This window comes from Pseudorasbora parva, chromosome 25 (assembly GCF_024679245.1).
Source record: "Pseudorasbora parva isolate DD20220531a chromosome 25, ASM2467924v1, whole genome shotgun sequence".
Lineage (NCBI taxonomy): Eukaryota > Metazoa > Chordata > Actinopteri > Cypriniformes > Gobionidae > Pseudorasbora > Pseudorasbora parva.
In genome coordinates this window covers 31,492,914-31,513,630 of record NC_090196.1, presented here as the reverse complement: position 1 = coordinate 31,513,630, position 20,717 = coordinate 31,492,914, and the positions used below count along the sequence as shown (strand labels likewise).

Below are 20,717 nucleotides of genomic sequence, written 5' to 3'. Positions count from 1 at the left end.
TAAAAGTCCCACTGATCGCGAGGCGTGTTTGTGTATCAATCACTCCAGCGGCCTTGCTCAGCTCCTCAACACTCCTGCAGCCCTGCTCTGCTTCACACTACAGTAACGTTAATAATCACATAATAATAAATCATTCTTTTCCACTGGATGAGAGGTGAAGACCAATGTCACAAGATTCTGCACTCAAACTTGCCGTCATCAAACTACGGCTTTGTTTTGAATAGGCGACCTCTAGCAGATGCATAGTGCACCTTTAAAGGAACAGCAACAGGAAATGCAAATTGTAACACTGGGCTAATATTTGGAATAGCATACTATATATACTTATTCTGCTATATGCACTAGGATTTGGGGGTATAGAAGGTAGAATTGTAAGAATTGGTCATTAAAAACATCGATCGACCACTTATCTAAATATTTGATGAGGTGTATCCTCAGTATGTACTCAAGTATATTGTGTGTGGAGAATGAGAATTTTCTGAACAAAACACGGATATACTACTAGATTAGGCAAAATAAGCAGTATGCAACCAAACCATAGTGCGAAGGGTACTACCAATCTATACTATAAACAGTTAGATATGATCATATATATAATTTTGTTTAGCAAGATAGTGTTCAAACTGTTTCTGTAGAAGAAGATTAATTGCATTCTGACTCATTTCGAAACACGGTGACATAAAATCAAACTAGAAACCTGTGTTCACGTAGTTTGACTAGCATGTCTCAGTCCTAGAAATAGAGATCAAATCTCATATTACTGTTGTTTCGCTCACAGGGAGCGTGTGGAGAACACCAGCGGACCGGGAGAGATGCAGGTCACCATTCAGAACCTCGCACCCGACACCAAATACACATTTCGGGTGGTCGCGTCCAACGCTAACGGCCCAGGCGAGAGTTCTGCCCCGCTCACCGTGGCCACCCAGCTGGAGGGTAAAACACCAACACACATTTATTTACTTTATTTAACCAGGTAAGTCAGTTGAGAACAGGTTCTCATTTACAATGACAACCTGGCCAAGAGGCAGCATAAGAAGCAGGTATAAAACATAAAATTAATACAAAAATACAGCGATAAACATAACATATAAAACACACCAAATAACTAAAAGCAAGTACAGCGGGCTTGAATCATTGACCAAATTAAATTCTTAGAGGAGGATAGTGAAATAAATGAACTAAGCTTTAAAGTCTGCTGCAAATGATTCCAATCATTCAGGATCAACATTTACACACTTGTTTGACCACTAGCCAGGTCTGAGGTTTCACTTTCGACACCTCTCGGACGACCACACTAGTCCTGTTTGTCTGTGTCCAAACCTACCGCCGGCTTGTTTACAGGAAGGAGTTGATCTGGGGAGTGCTGCTTGTCTTGAGGTTTCTTCACAAACAGGCTCTTTCTGTCTGAACTTTGGCGTACAAGCTGGGTCTCCTGAATGAGTGTGGAAATGTACACATCGGGCAGCATCTGTCAGGATAGTTTTCATGGATACAGGGAGTAGTATTAATGAGACGAGAGCTCAGGGATGCGGGTATGGTCGGAGCTGTCAGGAAGGATGCCGTCAGAGCTGATCTCATGGGATGAAAGGAGACTGTTGCTCCTGGTGGGTGGCCACGGTCGGGTGAAAACGCCAACAGATACAGACAAGAGGAAAAACTGAGAAACTGCATCCCGGCTTGTATGATATCTAACGTATGTGACCCTGGAGCAAACAACCAATAGCACAAAATCTGTGGCAATAGCCAACAATACAACTTTGTATGGGTCAGAATTATCTATTTTTCTTTTATGCCACAAATCATTAGGATATTAAAGGGTTACTTCAGCGATTAGCATATGGCTTTGTATCAGTAGAAACCCTGGAGTATATTCAAATTATTGTGCTTTCCCCCCTCATATCTCCCTGAGACAAGAGATTTATGCATTTTATTTCTGGAAAAATTCCTCCTATGATGCAAATTGACGATTTTTGCATCATAGCAGGAATGTTTGTCCAAAGGCTAAAGACTACAGCCAGCAGAGGGAGCCATTTCCGCATGTTTTGAATCCGCGCATGGGGGATGGGAGATAACAGTCAGCTTGCAGGGAGAGCTCAGCCCACAGCTACAGGCACTCATTTAAACGGAGCTATGGTGTAAAATGTAAGTCTTTTAACTTCTCAAATTAATTTCTATGAAAGTTAAGCTTGTAAAGGCATGAACTGAAAAGCGCCAGACTGAACTCGCGTTGTGAATGTATGCCGCGAGTGTAGTCGGGATTACCTCAGCTCTCATCACTCGTGCATTTAGTGCTCAGTGCTGTGATACTCGCGCGGCGACTCACTCATTATATTGAACACACACGTTCAGTTTTTAATTGTAGTGTCTTCTCCAACAACTCAGTCACTGTAATCAAGTTGGTGGCGTTGGGAATGGCACAGGGCAGCGAAGCATTCTGGGAATTGTAGTCTTTCATCCCCATGGAACAAAAATACATTTTCTGTCTTTTCTCAGTCTAGAAGGCACCAAATTCAAAAATAATTTCACATTTCTACTACATTGATGACCCAGTTTAAATACAGATTCATCTTCCCAGCGCTGAAGTACCCCTTTAAGTAAAGATTTCATTTCCTGAAGATATTTTGTAAATTTCTTACCGTAAATATATTAAACATGTATTTTTAGTTGTATTCATTGCTTCAAGGACTTCATTTGGAAAAATTTAATGGCGATTTTCTCAATATTTAAATTTCAAACAATTGTATCTCGGAAAAAAATTGTCCTACATACTTGTATCATTCATCAACCATAATCATGCAAACCACACATCAATGGAAAGCTTATTTATTCAGTTTTCATATGATGTATAAATCTCAATTTCAATAAAATTGACCCTTATGGTTTTGTGGTCCAGGGTCATATATCTAGTATGCGAGATCAGCATTGTGTGTCCAGAATTAAATAGTAGAGATGAACCGATATAAAAATTTTGGCCATTACTATAACCAATTAATCATTTATATTTGGAAGCCGATGACCGATAGTCTGACAAGCCAGACCCACATCAAGATGTTTGGTCTGGAAACTCACCATTGACAGCTCAATCCGAGGGGCGGGATAAACAGTTGTCCTTCAAACTCCCTCTGCACGCGATAGGATAGCGCTACAACCAACCAGAGCAACAAAGGTGAAACAGATCTTGTTGATAGATTAAACATTCGACGTATCCAGTCAGCTAAACTCTGAACACATCTTCCCTTTTTAAGAATGACTTCAGTGCCGCTCTTTGTTCTTTTCTCAGAGAAAAGCTTAACTCAAAGTCTTCCAGAGTCGCGGTCAAAGCTGATTCGAAAGACCGCCGTTCGCCAGTTTCTGTGTTTACTAGAAGCACGCAAACGCAACTCGGCCGTCGTCATTATGGCCCCGCCCGCCGACTCTATACACGATGTGATTGGCCCAGCAAGAGTTAGGGGAATACAGCTCAGAAGGGTATTGAGAGTTGCTAGACGACACTGGCGGGCAGATTAAATTGGCTGCCACTAGGGTTTTTCTAGATTTCTAGGCTAGATGACCGATATATTGGCTGATTTTAGAACAGTAAGATTTTTTAATGTTTTCAAAGAAGTGTCTTCTGCTCATCAAGGCTGCATTTATGTTATTAGAAATACAAAAAAACCTGTAATATTGTGAAATATAAAAATATTATTTTAAAATAAAAAAATATGGTAGTACAATGTTACAAAAGCTTGATATGTATTTCAGATAAATGCTGTTCTTTTGAACTTTCTATTCATCAAAGAATCGTAAAAAAAAATTGTTTACACGACTATTTCAACACTGATAATAATCATGTTTCTTGAGCATAAAATCCTCATATGAGAATGATTTCTGAAGGATCATGTGACACTGAAGACTGCTTCACAATATTACAGCGTTTTTGTATTTCTAATAACATAAATGCAACCTTGGTGAGCAGAAGAGTCTTCTTTAAAAACATTAAAAAATCTTACCGTTCTAAAACTTTTGACCAGTAGTGTAAATACAAATTTTTATATAATTTTTGAGAGCCTGATTATAAAAACAAAAGACTCACCATTAAAGCCATGACTCAAGCAGACAGTAATGATGTTCTCATTATAATTTTATGTAGCGTATATGACAGACTTGTGTTGCACTTAACTTTATTTTCCTTTTTGGAGTGATTTCAATCATATTTCAAGCAAGTCAAAGCCATCATGATGAACAGTGCACATCTTAAGTGTCTTAGCTGAAGGAAAAATACATTATTTTTCCCGGGCTTTAATATATCGGACACATTTTCTTATCGGGTCGATAATTATAACATTAATGAACATGTTTTGGCCGATACCGATATGGTGGCCGATATATCGTGCATCCCTATCAAAAAGTAGGCCAAAGGTGCATCGATGGTGCATTGTTTAGTTTGTCAATATATGCTAAAATTAACCATAACCCCTTGCAACACGCTGACCTTGTTCTTTTTTGTCTTAATGTGCATGATTTCCCATGTTCTTAATGATCAAAAACACAAGTTAAAATACTATTATTCCATTAAAATTGCCTGTCAAAAAAAAAAAAAAAATCCAATCCAAGCTCCAGTCCATTTCTGATGGATTCATTGCCAACTTGCATTTTTTGCTTCTTGTTAATATACCTTTCGCAAATACACCACTGTTCAAAGGTTTGGTGTCAGTATAATTTTTTAAAATGGAAATTAAAGGGTTACTTCAGCAATTAGCATATGGCTTTGTATCAGTAGAAGTGGAGTATATTCAAATGATTGTGCTTCCCCCCTCATATGCCCCTGAGACGAGAGATTTATGCGTTTTATTTCTGGAAAAAATCCTCCCATGACGCAAATATCGTCAATTTGCGCCATTGGAGGAATTGTTGGCCAGAGGCTAAAGACTACAGCCAGCAGAGGGAGCCATTTCCGCAGGTTTTCAACTCGCGCGTAGGGGATAGAGATCACACTCACAGCACTCAGCTCGCAGCCTCAGGCATTCATGTTTAAACGGTGCGGCCGGCTGAGCAAAGAAAGTCTTTCAACTTCACAAACTAATTCCTATGAAAGTTAAGCTTTCAAAGGCATGAACTGAAAACGAGCCAGACTGAACATGCGCTGTGAATCTATGCCGTGGACGCGTTTACCTCAGCTCTCATCACGAGCTCATCCATAACTGTCAAAATATCTGACTCCTGCAGCGTTTGGACTGTGTGACTCCCTCAGGGGCTAAATCACATACTGAACAGACACGTTCAGTTTTTAATTGTATTGTCTGTTCTCTAACTGAACTGATTTTATGAAAATGAACGCGGACGCGGTGGCAAGAGTAATCAGTGATTCAGTAATCCAGTAACGGTGGCTTTGCGAATGGCCTCGTGGGGCAGCGAAGCATTCTGGGAATTGTAGTCTTTCATCCCCATGAGACAAAAATACATTTTCTGTTTTTTCACAGTCTACAAAGCACCAAATAAAAAAATAATTTCACATTTCTACCACATTAATGACCCAGTTTAAATACAGATTAATCTTCCCTGCGCTGAAGTACTCCTTTAATCATTTTATTCACCACTACTCTTATTTCAGATAAATACTGTCCTTTTAAACGTTCTATTCATCAAAGAATCCTGAAAAAAAACTTTGTTTTTATATAAATAGGATTTTCAACATTGATAATAATCATAAATGTATCTCATCCTCATATGAGAGTGATTTCTGAAGGATCATGTGACACTGAAGACTGGAGTAATGATAATTTCAGCTTTAATCAGGAATAAATTACACTTTACAAAATATATACACACAGAAAACAGTTATTTAAAATTGTAATAATATTTCACAGTTTTTACTGTATTTTTGATCAAATAAAAGCAGACATTTTTATGATTTATTTTTTCATAGTAACAACCCGTCACATGTAAAGTACTTTGAATGTGCAGATAAAGTTGTAGAAAGCATTTGTTTTTCTGTGGACTTCCTTCACTTCCCGTTTGACTTTTACGGACAAAACGAATTAAGGCAACACAATTTTCTCTTTCTAGGTCAGAACTCCTCCGTTTCCTTTGCATCCCACACGTGGACCACAATGCATTTCACTGGTTTGATGTGTCGAAATATCCTCAGTGGGATTCTGATGCCGCTTTCTCGGCAGAATAGTCTTCTTTTACCATGTGATATTGTCATTATTTAAAGTATCCAGCTGCGGTGGGTTGAGACGTGTCGTCTTTTGTCACTATGTGCTGTTGAAGTTAGCAAAAGCGGGAAAAAAAGTGTCAAACAAAAGAAAAAAGAAGCTTCAAGTAGAACTGTAAGTAGTGGAAGACACTGTGAAGAAATTACTTCAGTGGTCCTTTGTGTTTTCAAACATGCACTTACAGCTGAAGTTCAGACAAACACGCCTTCTGCTTCTCCTAAAACTTTATAAAAACCAAGGAATACTAACTTTAGGGGTTTTGTTTTCATACAAGCGTCAGATTTGTGCAGATTTGTATCTGTTTTTTGAGCTGAACTTCCTCTTGTAAAGTTTCTTCCATCTCTCAGTTCAGGTACCGGGTCCGGCCCCGAATCTGCAGGTGGTCTCTGTCGGCGCCGCCTCAGTCGCTCTGAGCTGGGAGAGGCCGATCACCGGAAACGGGGATATTCAGACCTTCAAACTCTTCTACAGTGAGAAGGGACAAGACTCGGAGCAGGTGAAGTCTTCATGATCACATTCACATATCAGTGCATGTGACCTGACCTGATGAATCACACGCTAACTAAGATTTACCATGATCATTTCATAGTTTTTTTTTACGTTAACATAGTAATACTTTGGACTGTCGTGATAAATAAATCAATTAATCGCACAATTATAAAAAATAAGCTCAATAATTTTTCCGGCCGCGATGCTTGTTTGTTTTCTCGTCTCTCTCTGACTGCGCGCCTCGTCCATTTGAGGAGGTTTTTAAACTCGATGCGCAGACATGGCGTAATGAGACGTAATGCTCGGCCAGATTTGCCAGGAACTCGTGCTTCTTAGGTTGCGGAGCCGCACGCAAGTTTAAAAAAATGTATGTGCACACCGCCAAGCGAAATATGCTCTCGCGAACTCTGCATTGACGTTATTTTTGCCTCACGCACTCTAGCGCTCGTGCGGAGCGTTGAGTATAAACAAGGCTTAAAGCTACACTGAAGTGTAGTGTTAATAAGTGTGAAGTGTTAATTCTTCAGTTCAATCTTTGTGTGTTAAAAAGGCACATAAGTTCCTGTAGAGATAGCAATACGTACAGAACCAAAAACCGTGACCCTAAGACCGCGATACGAGCCGAACCGTGGGTTGTGAACTGTGCCACCCCTAATACACACCTAAAACACAATCATCTGTTGCAGTTTTCATCCATTTTATTAATTGGTATTTTTGGTATTTATTCATGTGCGTTTTTGGTAAACAGACCCATTGCTTTTATTGTTTTTGGTTGTTTTATTCATTTGTTGTGGATATTTAAAATGTTTTCCATTTTAAGTGTTAAATAGGCTTTAGAAATAAAGGTTTATTGATCGTTGAAAAGGTGTATCTGCATTTTTATGCAATTATCATTATTTTAGATGAAACTGGTCACAGAACGACAATATTATCGTTTATCGCAATAATTTCTTGGCCAATTTATCGTCCAGCAAATTTTGTTATCATGACAGGCCTAGTAATACCATGATTTTGTTTGCTTCGATACCATGGATATACTACGAACATTTACTATTGTAATACCAATTTTAGTTTACTATGTTAATGCAGTTTTTTATATTAGTTTATTTTGTACATGTGCTATTGCAGTACCATTTTTACACGTTTTTGCAAACTTAAAGTAATGTATTTTTTACTCATTTATTATGTTGTTTTTTTACATTTACTATATTAATACTTTGTTTTTCTTTTTTACATATTTAGGTAGGTTTTTTAACATTATGACAATACTTTGTTTTTTACATATTTGGGTTGGGTTTTTTAAATGCAATTTTTATTTATTTGTGGAACCAAGCAACACAGCACTTTTTTGTAAAGGCAGTGTGAAATACATCTGTAGTTTTCACACACAAAGATGGTGGGTGAGCATATCAGGGGTTAATTACATAGTTTAAAAGAAACAGAAGCAGAAACTGTTTTAGTCTATCAGTCAGGTCATTAAAACTGTGCCTTATTTCATGCCAGGAGACTCTAAGGCCATGTCCACACTAATACGTTTTCATTTGAAAACGCATCTTTTTCTCTCCGTTTTTGGCCTTCTGTCCACACTGAGGCCGCGTTTTAAGTCAACAAAAATGTAGCTTTTTTAAAATGCTCTTTAAAGCGGATGAATTTGAAAACACGTCTTCGCGTCGTAGTGTGGACAGTGAAGACAGAGGTATTTGAAAACGATGACGAATGCTTAGTCATGTGACGCATATTGTACCTTTATACCGCTATTGTGCCCGTTATGTGCTATCCACGTCCACACAGTTGCTAAAATACATTACTTTGCACACTTCATATCAGAGCCCTGCAAGGAGGACAGAAAATTACTTGCATTTGCTGACCTGTGGCAAAACACGGATGGAGTTGCGTTTTAGACCAAACATAATGGTTGACCGAGTGTGACCCGGACACATCAGTGAATGTGGAGATATTTATTTTGCTAAATAAAATGATCCTGCCAGAAGTATTGCATGATAACTTTGACGTCTGTATCGTCTCAGTCAGCTTTTATGAGGTTCTACGCATATGCAGTGAGTTAAATTTGGTGTTTACCGATGTTTCAGTGTGAATGAGAAACTTTTGGAAAACGTTAGTGTGGACGGAGAGTGTTTTGAAACGAAAACTCCGGATTAATCTATCTGGGTTAATGTAGACGAAGCCTAAAATACTAGAGTAAAAAGTGCAGATTTAGTAATTAATGTTGTTTGTGTTTTTGTTCTGCAGGACATGGACGTCACGGGTCTGTCCTACACCATGACAGGGCTCAAGAAGTTCACAGAGTACAGTTTCAGGGTGGTGGCGTACAACAAACACGGCCCTGGCGTCTCCACCGAGGACGTCTCAGTCCGAACGCTGTCTGACGGTGAGCTTCAGGAAGCCTGGCGTTTAAACGTTACTTTGAACCTCTTGACTTCCCTTTTCCTTTGATTTTTCTCTCTCTGCCTTGACTGGCTCATAAAAGTGCCTCCGCTCCTTAGATGAAGATTTGACATTCACGCTGATTTGTCAGTGAATTGATCTTTGTATTCATGAGCATGTTTTTGTGTCAGCGTTGTCACAAGACTCGTCAAAATACTGCAAAGTGACATGCTAACATGATTGCTTAACGCAAAACAATTAGCATTCAGGAAGGCAAATGTTTTCCATTGGTTGAGTGAAGCTATTTGGTATTACGGCTTACTCGACTGAAACGACCCAGAGAACACCCGTGTCTGTTTTCTCAGCTATATAAAGTCCAGTTAATCTGATTCAGTTATTTGTTTAGTTTTTTTTTGTTATAGTTATCAATTATCTGTTAATAAAGCCCAATCTGATAGTTGAATATTTTATTGATATGTTTGTTTACATTTTAATAAAACATTAAAATTAATTTAATTTATTAAAAAATATTCATTTCTTTATTATGTGACACTTAATGATGTGTAGGGTTGGGAATCGTGAGAAATTTTCCGGTTCCGGTTCCGATTCCGCCTAACGATTCCGGTTCCGATTCCGGTTCCATTAAAATTATTAAACAAATAGTGGTAAAGGAAAAAGGCACAATACGCAACTTTAAACAATCCTTTTTTTGTGTTTATTACTTGCTCTCAAATGAATTTACAGGTTGGCAATGTCAAAAAAAAAGTCCTGTACTATACATATATTACAGGATTAATCGAGCCATATGGAATTTATGGAAATTAAAATAAACATGTTCAAATTTACACCTCTGAAATTGTCTTATTACATTTTCTCTCTCTGTTTTAGGGATGTTAACCGATGACCGTTTGACCCATGGTTGACTGTATCAACGTTAACCGATCAAAGTTGTCGGTTAAAAAAAAAAAGTGATCTCTAAATTAGGCTATAAGGAAAAAAAAAAAAAGTGATCTCTTAATTAGGCTAAAGTTGTCGGTTAAAAAAAAAAAGTGATCTCTAAATTAGGCTATTATAGGCAGTGGACTAAACGCTACTACAGTTAGCCGTCTCATTACAAAATCTTTTTGTGTGAAGTGAACATATCCCTCGCACTCAATTTTTCATAACTCTCCTGTTTGTACTTAACGTTGTACCTAACGCAAACGTTTGGGTTTGCGCGCTCACAAGGTTTGCAAAAAGTAAACAGGCTAAAACACTCGAGGTTAGAGCCAGAGCAGACGACAGTATGAAGCGTGCATTCCACATAAGATGGGCTTACATTTGGAAATATAACTTATTACATCTACATTTCAGTGGTAACACATAAGGTCATCTTTATTATTGTTAGCAATAACTTACCTCGAACTAAAGCGGCGTCTCTTCAGAGCTGTCATTTTCTTAAATGAGCCGCAGCAATGTTTCAAGTGAGCTCATAACGCTAGACAAATGCCTTTATTTTCAACGCGATCAGCTTGTACCCAATCCATTTCGAAACTAATGAGCCATGGTCCTCGGATTACAAACAAGCTCCTCGGCGCCGCGTTTGTGGGACTCGCGCTGTGGGGGATTTTAAAAAAGTGACGTGAGGGGAAGGGAGGCGGCAGCGCTAAGACAGTGTGTGTGTGTGTGTCTGTGAGAGAGAGAGCGGGAGCGCGGCTCGCGGCTATGCTACCAGGGCTTCGCACACACATTGCACCAGAACCGTTTTCGGAACCGACACTCAGGAATTTTGCACGGTTCCGGTATTTTTCAAAAATCAGTATCGGTTCTGCATAAGAACCGGTTCTCGGTTCCCAACCCTAATCCTGAATCACCATGGTGGTACACCTGGCTATAATAAGTGTTTATTCTCTGACTATTTTAGTCCGATGGGTCGCTGCCGCTGTAGCACAGGACCTGGGTGACTCGTCCATAGTCATAAACGGAGAGAAGTAATGCCGGTTACAATTTTCTTCCGCAAGACGCATGCAGTTCTGTTTATTAACTGCTACAGCGGGAAACAAAAACAGAAGAGCGACAAATAAACTGCGTACCTGTGTAGTGCGTACGTGTGTCTCTGTTAAAGTTTATCGTTAATTTGATACTCATTTTAACAATCGAGAGTCGTGTAAACATGACGTCACGTGCGTCTTTTCTGGTCAGTCGTCATGGAAACATGAAGCCCTGGCGTTTGGAGTGAAAAAACTCAAGCTTCTCTTGTGAAATGAATTTGTCATTTAAAAAGTTTCTAAGCCCAATAATAATAATTAAGACATTTAAAATGACACGCCTCTGTGTGCCTTTTGATCATATCCTTAGAATCTGTAAATGGTCTCATGGTCTCATTTTTGTGACATGACAGACTGACCTCAACTCTCCTGCGTACAATATATTTGTGTATGATTGTCAGTTCAAAGGGAAAGAGAGGGAGATGGCGAAGGAGAAAGGGAAAGAGAGAGCATGCAGGAAGAATCAGGTGAGGAAACAACAACAATAAATTGACATATAGTGAATAGTGGCAAGCAAAACAGTAACTACTCCTGTTTATGTGTGTGTACTCCTATACAAACTTATTGGCATTGAGCAGCCTATATTACCATTTTTTTTTGTAACATTATTTTACACCACATTTTATCATAATAAAGGAGGAGGAAAACAACAGGGAGAGTCCATAAGGGATGAGAGGGAATTGACTAGTGAAAGAAATGAAGAGACTGAGGGAGTGCAACATAGAGAGCACCAAGCAAAACCAGAAGAGACAGAAGAGAGCTGTTCAGACTTAGGGGATAAGGACACTGGTCCTAAACAGTTAAAACTGTCTTAATACCCTCATATTCAGTTTGGCACACAAAAAAGAGCCATTCAAGAACAGTGGTTCAAAAGTTTCAGATGGCTGAAATACTCAGCTAGACAAAATGCTGCTTTCTGCTTTCCTTGTAGGCATGGGCGAGGCTAGCCCCTTTTTAGGGGTGCTTCAATAAAAACTTGGAGTAAGAAATTGTGTCATTTAAAATTTATAATTTTAGTATTTTACACGGTTAAATAATGTCCAAAACATACTCTGTAGTTTGTGGTTTAAAATGTATGTGTTAAGGAGGAAAATGAAAACATCCCCGTATAGCAAATGGTGTCATCCTCTTCTCTTCTCTAGGGTACGTGTGTCTCTTGGTCGGTGGCAGTGGGGCTCATTGGGTGCTCAGCACCCCTAAAACTCTGACCCTAGAATCGCCCCTGCAACAGTGTATACTATTACAAAAAAGTCCAAATTATTCAATTATCACATGAAGTCAAAATGGACAAAAAATCTAAATTATGACAGTGTATACTATGACATAAAAGTGCAAATTATTCAATTATCTCATGAAGTCAAAATGGACAAAAATTCAAAATTATGACAGTGTATACTGACATAAAGGTGCAAATTATTCAATCATCACATGAAGTCAAAATGGACAAAAATTCTAAATTACGACAGTGTATACTATTACATAAAAGTGCAATTTATTCAATTATCTCATGAAGTCAAAATGGACAAAAATTCTATATTACGACAGTGTATACTATGACATAAAAGTGCAAATTATTCAATTATCACATGAAGTCAAAATGGACAAAAATTCTAAATTACGACAGTGTATACTATGACATAAAGGTGCAAATTATTCAATTATCACATGAAGTCAAAATTGACAAAAATTCTAAATTACGACAGTGTATACTATGACATAAAGGTGCAAATTATTCAATTATCACGAAGTCAAAATGGACAAAAATTCAAAATTACGACAGTGTATACTATGACATAAAGGTGCAAATTATTCAATTATCACGAAGTCAAAATGGACAAAAATTCAAAATTACGACAGTGTATACTATTACATAAAAGTACAATTTATTCAATTATCTCATGAAGTCAAAATGGACAAAATTTCAAAATTACAACAGTGTATACTATGACATAAAAGTGCAAATTATTCAATTATCACGAAGTCAAAATGGACAAAAATTCAAAATTACGACAGTGTATACTATTACATAAAAGTGCAATTTATTCAATTATCACATGAAGTCAAAATGGACAAAAATTCTAAATTACGACAGTGTATACTGATACATAAAGGTGCAAATGATTCAATTATCACATGAAGTCAAAATGGACAAAAATTCAAAATTACGACAGTGTATACTATTACATAAAAGTGCAATTTATTCAATTATCTCATGAAGTCAAAATGGACAAAATTTCAAAATTACGACAGTGTATACTATGACATAAAAGTGCAAATTATTCAATCATCACATGAAGTCAAAATGGACAAAAATTCTAAATTACGACAGTGTATACTATTACATAAAAGTGCAATTTATTCAATTATCTCATGAAGTCAAAATGGGCAAAAACTCAAAATTACGACAGTGTATACTATGACATAAAGGTGCAAATTATTCAATTATCACATGAAGTCAAAATAGACAAAAATTCTAAATTACGACAGTGTATACTATGACATAAAAGTGAAAATTATTCAATTATCAAATGAAGTCAAAATGGACAAAAATTCAAAATTACGACAGTGTATATACTATGACATAAATGTGCAAATTATTCAATCATCACATGAAGTCAAAATGGACAAAAATTCTAAATTACGACAGTGTATACTATGACATAAAAGTGCAAATTATTCAATCATCACATGAAGTCAAAATTGACAAAAATTCTATATTACGACATTGTATACTATGACATAAAAGTGCAAATTATTCGATTATCACACGAAGTCAAAATGGACAAAAAAATCTAAATTATGACAGTGTATACTCTGACATAAAAGTGCAAATTATTCAATTATCACATGAAGTCAAAATGGACAAAAATTCTAAATTACGACAGTGTATACTATGACATAAAAGTGCAAATTATTCAATTATCACATGAAGTCAAAATGGACAAAAATTCTAAATTACGACAGTGTATACTATGACATAAAGGTGCATATTATTCAACTATCACATGAAGTCAAAATGGACAAAAATTCAAAATTACGACAGTGTATACTATGACATAAAAGTGCAATTTATTCAATTATCTCATGAAGTCAAAATGGACAAAAAATCAAAATTACGACAGTGTATACTATTACATAAAATTGCAATTTATTCAATTATCTCATGAAGTCAAAATGGACAAAAATTCAAAATTACGACAGTGTATACTATGACATAAAGGTGCAAATTATTCAATCATCACATGAAGTCAAAATGGACAAAAATTCTAAATTACGACAGTGTATACTATGACATAAAAGTGCAAATTATTCGATTATCACATGAAGTCAAAATGGACAAAAATTCTAAATTACGACAGTGTATACTATGACATAAAAGTGCAAATTATTCAATCATCACATGAAGTCAAAATGGACAAAAATTCTATATTATGACAGTGTATACTATGACATAAAAGTGCAAATTATTCAATTATCACATGAAGTCAAAATGGACAAAAATTCAAAATTACGACAGTGTATACTATGACATAAAAGTGCAAATTATTCAATCATCACATGAAGTCAAAATGGACAAAAATTCAAAATTACGACAGTGTATACTATGACAAAAAAGTGCAAATTATTCAATTATCACATGAAGTCAAAATGGACAAAAATTCTAAATTACAACAGTGTATACTATGACATAAAAGTGCAAATTATTCAATTATCACATGAAGTCAAAATGGACAAAAATTCTATATTATGACAGTGTATACTATTACATAAAAGTGCAAATTATTCAATTATCACATGAAGTCAAAATGGACAAAAATTCAAAATTACGACAGTGTATACTATGACATAAAAGTGCAAATTATTCAATCATCACATGAAGTCAAAATGGACAAAAATTCTAAATTACGACAGTGTATACTATTACATAAAAGTGCAATTTATTCAATTATCTCATTAAGTCAAAATTGACAAAAATTCAAAATTACGACAGTGTATACTATGACATAAAAGTGCAAATTATTCAATTATCACATGAACTCAAAATGGACAAAAATTCTAAATTACAACAGTGTATACTATTACATAAAAGTGCAATTTATTCAATTATCACGAAGTCAAAATGGACAAAAAATTCTAAATTACAACAGTGTATACTATTACATAAAAGTGCAATTTATTCAATTATCTCATGAAGTCAAAATGGACAAAAATTCAAAATTACGACAGCGTATACTATGACATAAAAGTTCAAATTATTCAATTATCACATGAACTCAAAATGGACAAAAATTCTAAATTACGACAGTGTATACTATGACATAAAAGTGCAAATTATTCAATCATCACATGAAGTCAAAATTGACAAAAATTCTATATTACGACAGTGTATACTATGACATAAAAGTGCAAATTATTCGATTATCACATGAAGTCAAAATGGACAAAAATTCAAAATTACGACAGTGTATACTATTACATAAAAGTGCAATTTATTCAATTATCTCATGAAGTCAAAATGGACAAAAATTCAAAATTACGACAGTGTATACCATGACATAAAGGTGCAAATTATTCAATCATCACATGAAGTCAAAATGGACAAAAATTCAAAATTACGACAGTGTATACTATTACATAAAAGTGCAATTTATTCAATTATCTCATGAAGTCAAAATGGACAAAAATTCAAAATTACGACAGTGTATACTATGACATAAAAGTGCAAATTATTCAATTATCACATGAAGTCAAAATGGACAAAAATTCTATATTACGACAGTGTATACTATTACATAAAAGTGCAATTTATTCAATTATCTCATGAAGTCAAAATGGACAAAAATTCAAAATTACGACTGTATACTATGACATAAAAGTGCAAATTATTCAATTATCACATGAAGTCAAAATGGACAAAAATTCTATTTTACGACAGTGTATACTATTACATAAAAGTGCAATTTATTCAATTATCTCATGAAGTCAAAATGGACAAAAATTCAAAATTACGACAGTGTATACTATGACATAAAAGTGCAAATTATTCAATTATCACATGAAGTCAAAATGGACAAAAATTCTATATTACGACAGTGTATACTATTACATAAAAGTGTAATTTATTCAATTATCACATGACGTCAAAATGGACAAAAATTCTAAATTACGACAGTGTATACTATGTCATAAAAGTGCAAATTATTCAATTATCACATGAAGTCAAAATGGACAAAAATTCTAAATTACAACAGTGTATACTATTACATAAAAGTGCAATTTATTCAATTATCTCATGAAGTCAAAATGGACAAAAATTCAAAATTACGACAGTGTATACTATGACATAAAGGTGCAAATTATTCAATTATCACATGAAGTCAAAATAGACAAAAATTCTAAATTACGACAGTGTATACTATGACATAAAAGTGAAAATTATTCAATTACCAAATGAAGTCAAAATGGACAAAAATTCTAAATTACGACAGTGTATATACTATGACATAAATGTGCAAATTATTCAATCATCACATGAAGTCAAAATGGACAAAAATTCTAAATTACGACAGTGTATACTATGACATAAAAGTGCAAATTATTCAATCATCACATGAAGTCAAAATTGACAAAAATTCTATATTACGACAGTGTATACTATGACATAAAAGTGCAAATTATTCAATTATCACATGAAGTCAAAATGGACAAAAAAATCTAAATTATGACAGTGTATACTCTGACATAAAAGTGCAAATTATTCAATTATCACATGAAGTCAAAATGGACAAAAATTCAAAGTTACGACAGTGTATACTATGACATAAAAGTGCAATTTATTCAATTATCTCAAGTCAAAATTCACAAAAATTCTAAATTACGACAGTGTATACTATGACATAAAAGTGCAAATTATTCAATTATCACATGAAGTCAAAATGGACAAAAATTCAAAGTTACGACAGTGGGTACTATGACATAAAAGTGCAATTTATTCAATTATCTCATGAATTCAAAATGGACAAAAATTCTAAATTATGACAGTGTATACTATGACAAAAAAGTGCAAATTATTCAATTATCACATGAAGTCAAAATGGACAAAAATTCTAAATTACGACAGTGTATACTATGACATAAAAGTGCAAATTATTCAATCATCACATGAAGTCAAAATTGACAAAAATTCTAAATTATGACAGTGTAGACTATGACATAAAAGTGCAAATTATTCAATCATCACATGAAGTCTAAATGGACAAAAATTCTATATTATGACAGTGTATACTATGACATAAAAGTGCAAATTATTCAATTATCACATGAAGTCAAAATGGACAAAAATTCAAAATTACGACAGTGTATACTATGACATAAAAGTGCAAATTATTCAATCATCACATGAAGTCAAAATGGACAAAAATTCAAAATTACGACAGTGTATACTATGACAAAAGAGTGCAAATTATTCAATTATCACATGAAGTCAAAATGGACAAAAATTCTAAATTACAACAGTGTATACTATGACATAAAAGTGCAATTTATTCAATTATCTAATGAATTCAAAATGGACCAAAATTCTAAATTATGACAGTGTATACTATGACATAAAAGTGCAAATTATTCAATCATCACATGAAGTCAAAATGGACCAAAATTCTGTATTACGACAGTGTATACTATGACATAAAAGTGCAAATTATTCAATTATCACATGAAATCAAAATTGACAAAAATTCAAAATTAAGACAGTGTATACTATTACATAAAGGTGCAAATGATTCAATTATCACATGAAGTCAAAATGGACAAAAATTCTAAATTACGACAGTGTATACTATGACATAAAGGTGCAAATTATTCAATTATCACATGAAGTCAAAATGGACAAAAATTCTAAATTACGACAGTGTATACTATGACATAAAGGTGCAAATTATTCAATTATCACATGAAGTCAAAATGGACAAAAATTCAAAGTTACGACAGTGTATACTATGACATAAAAGTGCAATTTATTCAATTATCTCATGAATTCAAAATGGACAAAAATTCTAAATTATGACAGTGTATACTATGACAAAAAGTGCAAATTATTCAATTATCACATGAAGTCAAAATGGACAAAAATTCAAAGTTACGACAGTGTATACTATGACATAAAAGTGCAATTTATTCAATTATCTCATGAAGTCAAAATGGACAAAAATTCAAAATTACGACTGTATACTATGACATAAAGGTGCAAATTTTTCAACTATCACATGAAGTCAAAATGGACAAAAATTAAAAATTATGACAGTGTATACTATTAGATAAAAGTGCAATTTATTCAATTATCTCATGAAGTCAAAATGGACAAAAATTCAAAATTACGACAGCGTATACTATGACATAAAAGTGCAAATTATTCAATTATCACATGAAGTCAAAATGGACAAAAATTCAAAATTACAACAGTGTATACTATTACATAAAAGTGCAATTTATTCAATTATCTCATGAAGTCAAAATGGACAAAAATTCAAAATGACGACAGCGTATACAATGACATAAAGGTGCAAATTATTCAATCATCACATGAAGTCAAAATGGACAAAAATTCTATATTACGACAGTGTATACTATGACATAAAAGTGCAAATTATTCAATTATCACATGAAGTCAAAATGGACAAAAAAATCTAAATTATGACAGTGTATACTCTGACATAAAAGTGCAAATTATTCAATTATCACATGAAGTCAAAATGGACAAAAATTCAAAGTTACGACAGTGTATACTATGACATAAAAGTGCAATTTATTCAATTATCTCATGAATTCAAAATGGACAAAAATTCTAAATTATGACAGTGTATACTATGACAAAAAAGTGCAAATTATTCAATTATCACATGAAGTCAAAATGGACAAAAATTCTAAATTACGACAGTGTATACAATGACATAAAAGTGCAAATTATTCAATCATCACATGAAGTCAAAATGGACAAAAATTCTAAATTATGACAGTGTAGACTATGACATAAAAGTGCAAATTATTCAATCATCACATGAAGTCAAAATGGACAAAAATTCTATATTATGACAGTGTATACTATGACATAAAAGTGCAAATTATTCAATTATCACATGAAGTCAAAATGGACAAAAATTCAAAATTACGACAGTGTATACTATGACATAAAAGTGCAAATTATTCAATCATCACATGAAGTCAAAATGGACAAAAATTCAAAATTACGACAGTGTATACTATGACAAAAAAGTGCAAATTATTCAATTATCACATGAAGTCAAAATGGACAAAAATTCTAAATTACAACAGTGTATACTATTACATAAAAGTACAATTTATTCAATTATCTCATGAAGTCAAAATGGACAAAATTTCAAAATTACAACAGTGTATACTATGACATAAAAGTGCAAATTATTCAATTATCACGAAGTCAAAATGGACAAAAATTCAAAATTACGACAGTGTATACTATGACAAAAAAGTGCAAATTATTCAATTATCACATGAAGTCAAAATGGACAAAAATTCTAAATTACAACAGTGTATACTATTACATAAAAGTACAATTTATTCAATTATCTCATGAAGTCAAAATGGACAAAATTTCAAAATTACAACAGTGTATACAATTACATAAAAGTGCAATTTATTCAATTATCACATGAAGTCAAAATGGACAAAAATTCTAAATTACGACAGTGTATACTGATACATAAAGGTGCAAATGATTCAATTATCACATGAAGTCAAAATGGACAAAAATTCAAAATTACGACAGTGTATACTATTACATAAAAGTGCAATTTATTCAATTATCTCATGAAGTCAAAATGGACAAAATTTCAAAATTACGACAGTGTATACTATGACATAAAAGTGCAAATTATTCAATCATCACATGAAGTCAAAATGGACAAAAATTCAAAATTACGACAGTGTATACTATGACATAAAAGTGCAAATTATTCAATTATCTCATGAAGTCAAAATGGACAAAATTTCAAAATTACGACAGTGTATACTATGACATAAAAGTGCAAATTATTCAATCATCACATGAAGTCAAAATGGACAAAAATTCTAAATTACGACAGTGTATACTATTACATAAAAGTGCAATTTATTCAATTATCTCATGAAGTCAAAATGGGCAAAAACTCAAAATTACGACAGTGTATACTATGACATAAAGGTGCAAATTATTCAATTATCACATGAAGTCAAAATAGACAAAAATTCTAAATTACGACAGTGTATACTATGACATAAAAGTGAAAATTATTCAATTATCAAATGAAGTCAAAATGGACAAAAATTCAAAATTACGACAGTGTATATACTATGACATAAATGTGCAAATTATTCAATCATCACATGAAGTCAAAATGGACAAAAATTCTAAATTACGACAGTGTATACTATGACATAAAAGTGCAAATTATTCAATCATCACATGAAGTCAAAATTGACAAAAATTCTATATTACGACATTGTATACTATGACATAAAAGTGCAAATTATTCGATTATCACACGAAGTCAAAATGGACAAAAAAATCTAAATTATGACAGTGTATACTCTGACATAAAAGTGC

General features: G+C 33.9%; 1 protein-coding gene across 5 annotated transcripts in view; it reads left to right on the top strand.

Moving 5' to 3' along the window:
• neo1b (neogenin 1b) overlaps nucleotides 1-20,717 on the top strand; it is a 256,016-nt gene that overhangs the window by 135,421 nt on the left and 99,878 nt on the right. For all 5 annotated transcript variants that reach the window (XM_067437193.1, XM_067437192.1, XM_067437191.1 and 2 more), the window contains exons 9-11: nucleotides 779-933; nucleotides 6,545-6,693; nucleotides 8,937-9,075. In XM_067437193.1, the coding sequence (XP_067293294.1) occupies nucleotides 779-933; nucleotides 6,545-6,693; nucleotides 8,937-9,075 (443 nt within the window). The remainder of the gene's footprint in view (nucleotides 1-778; nucleotides 934-6,544; nucleotides 6,694-8,936; nucleotides 9,076-20,717) is intronic.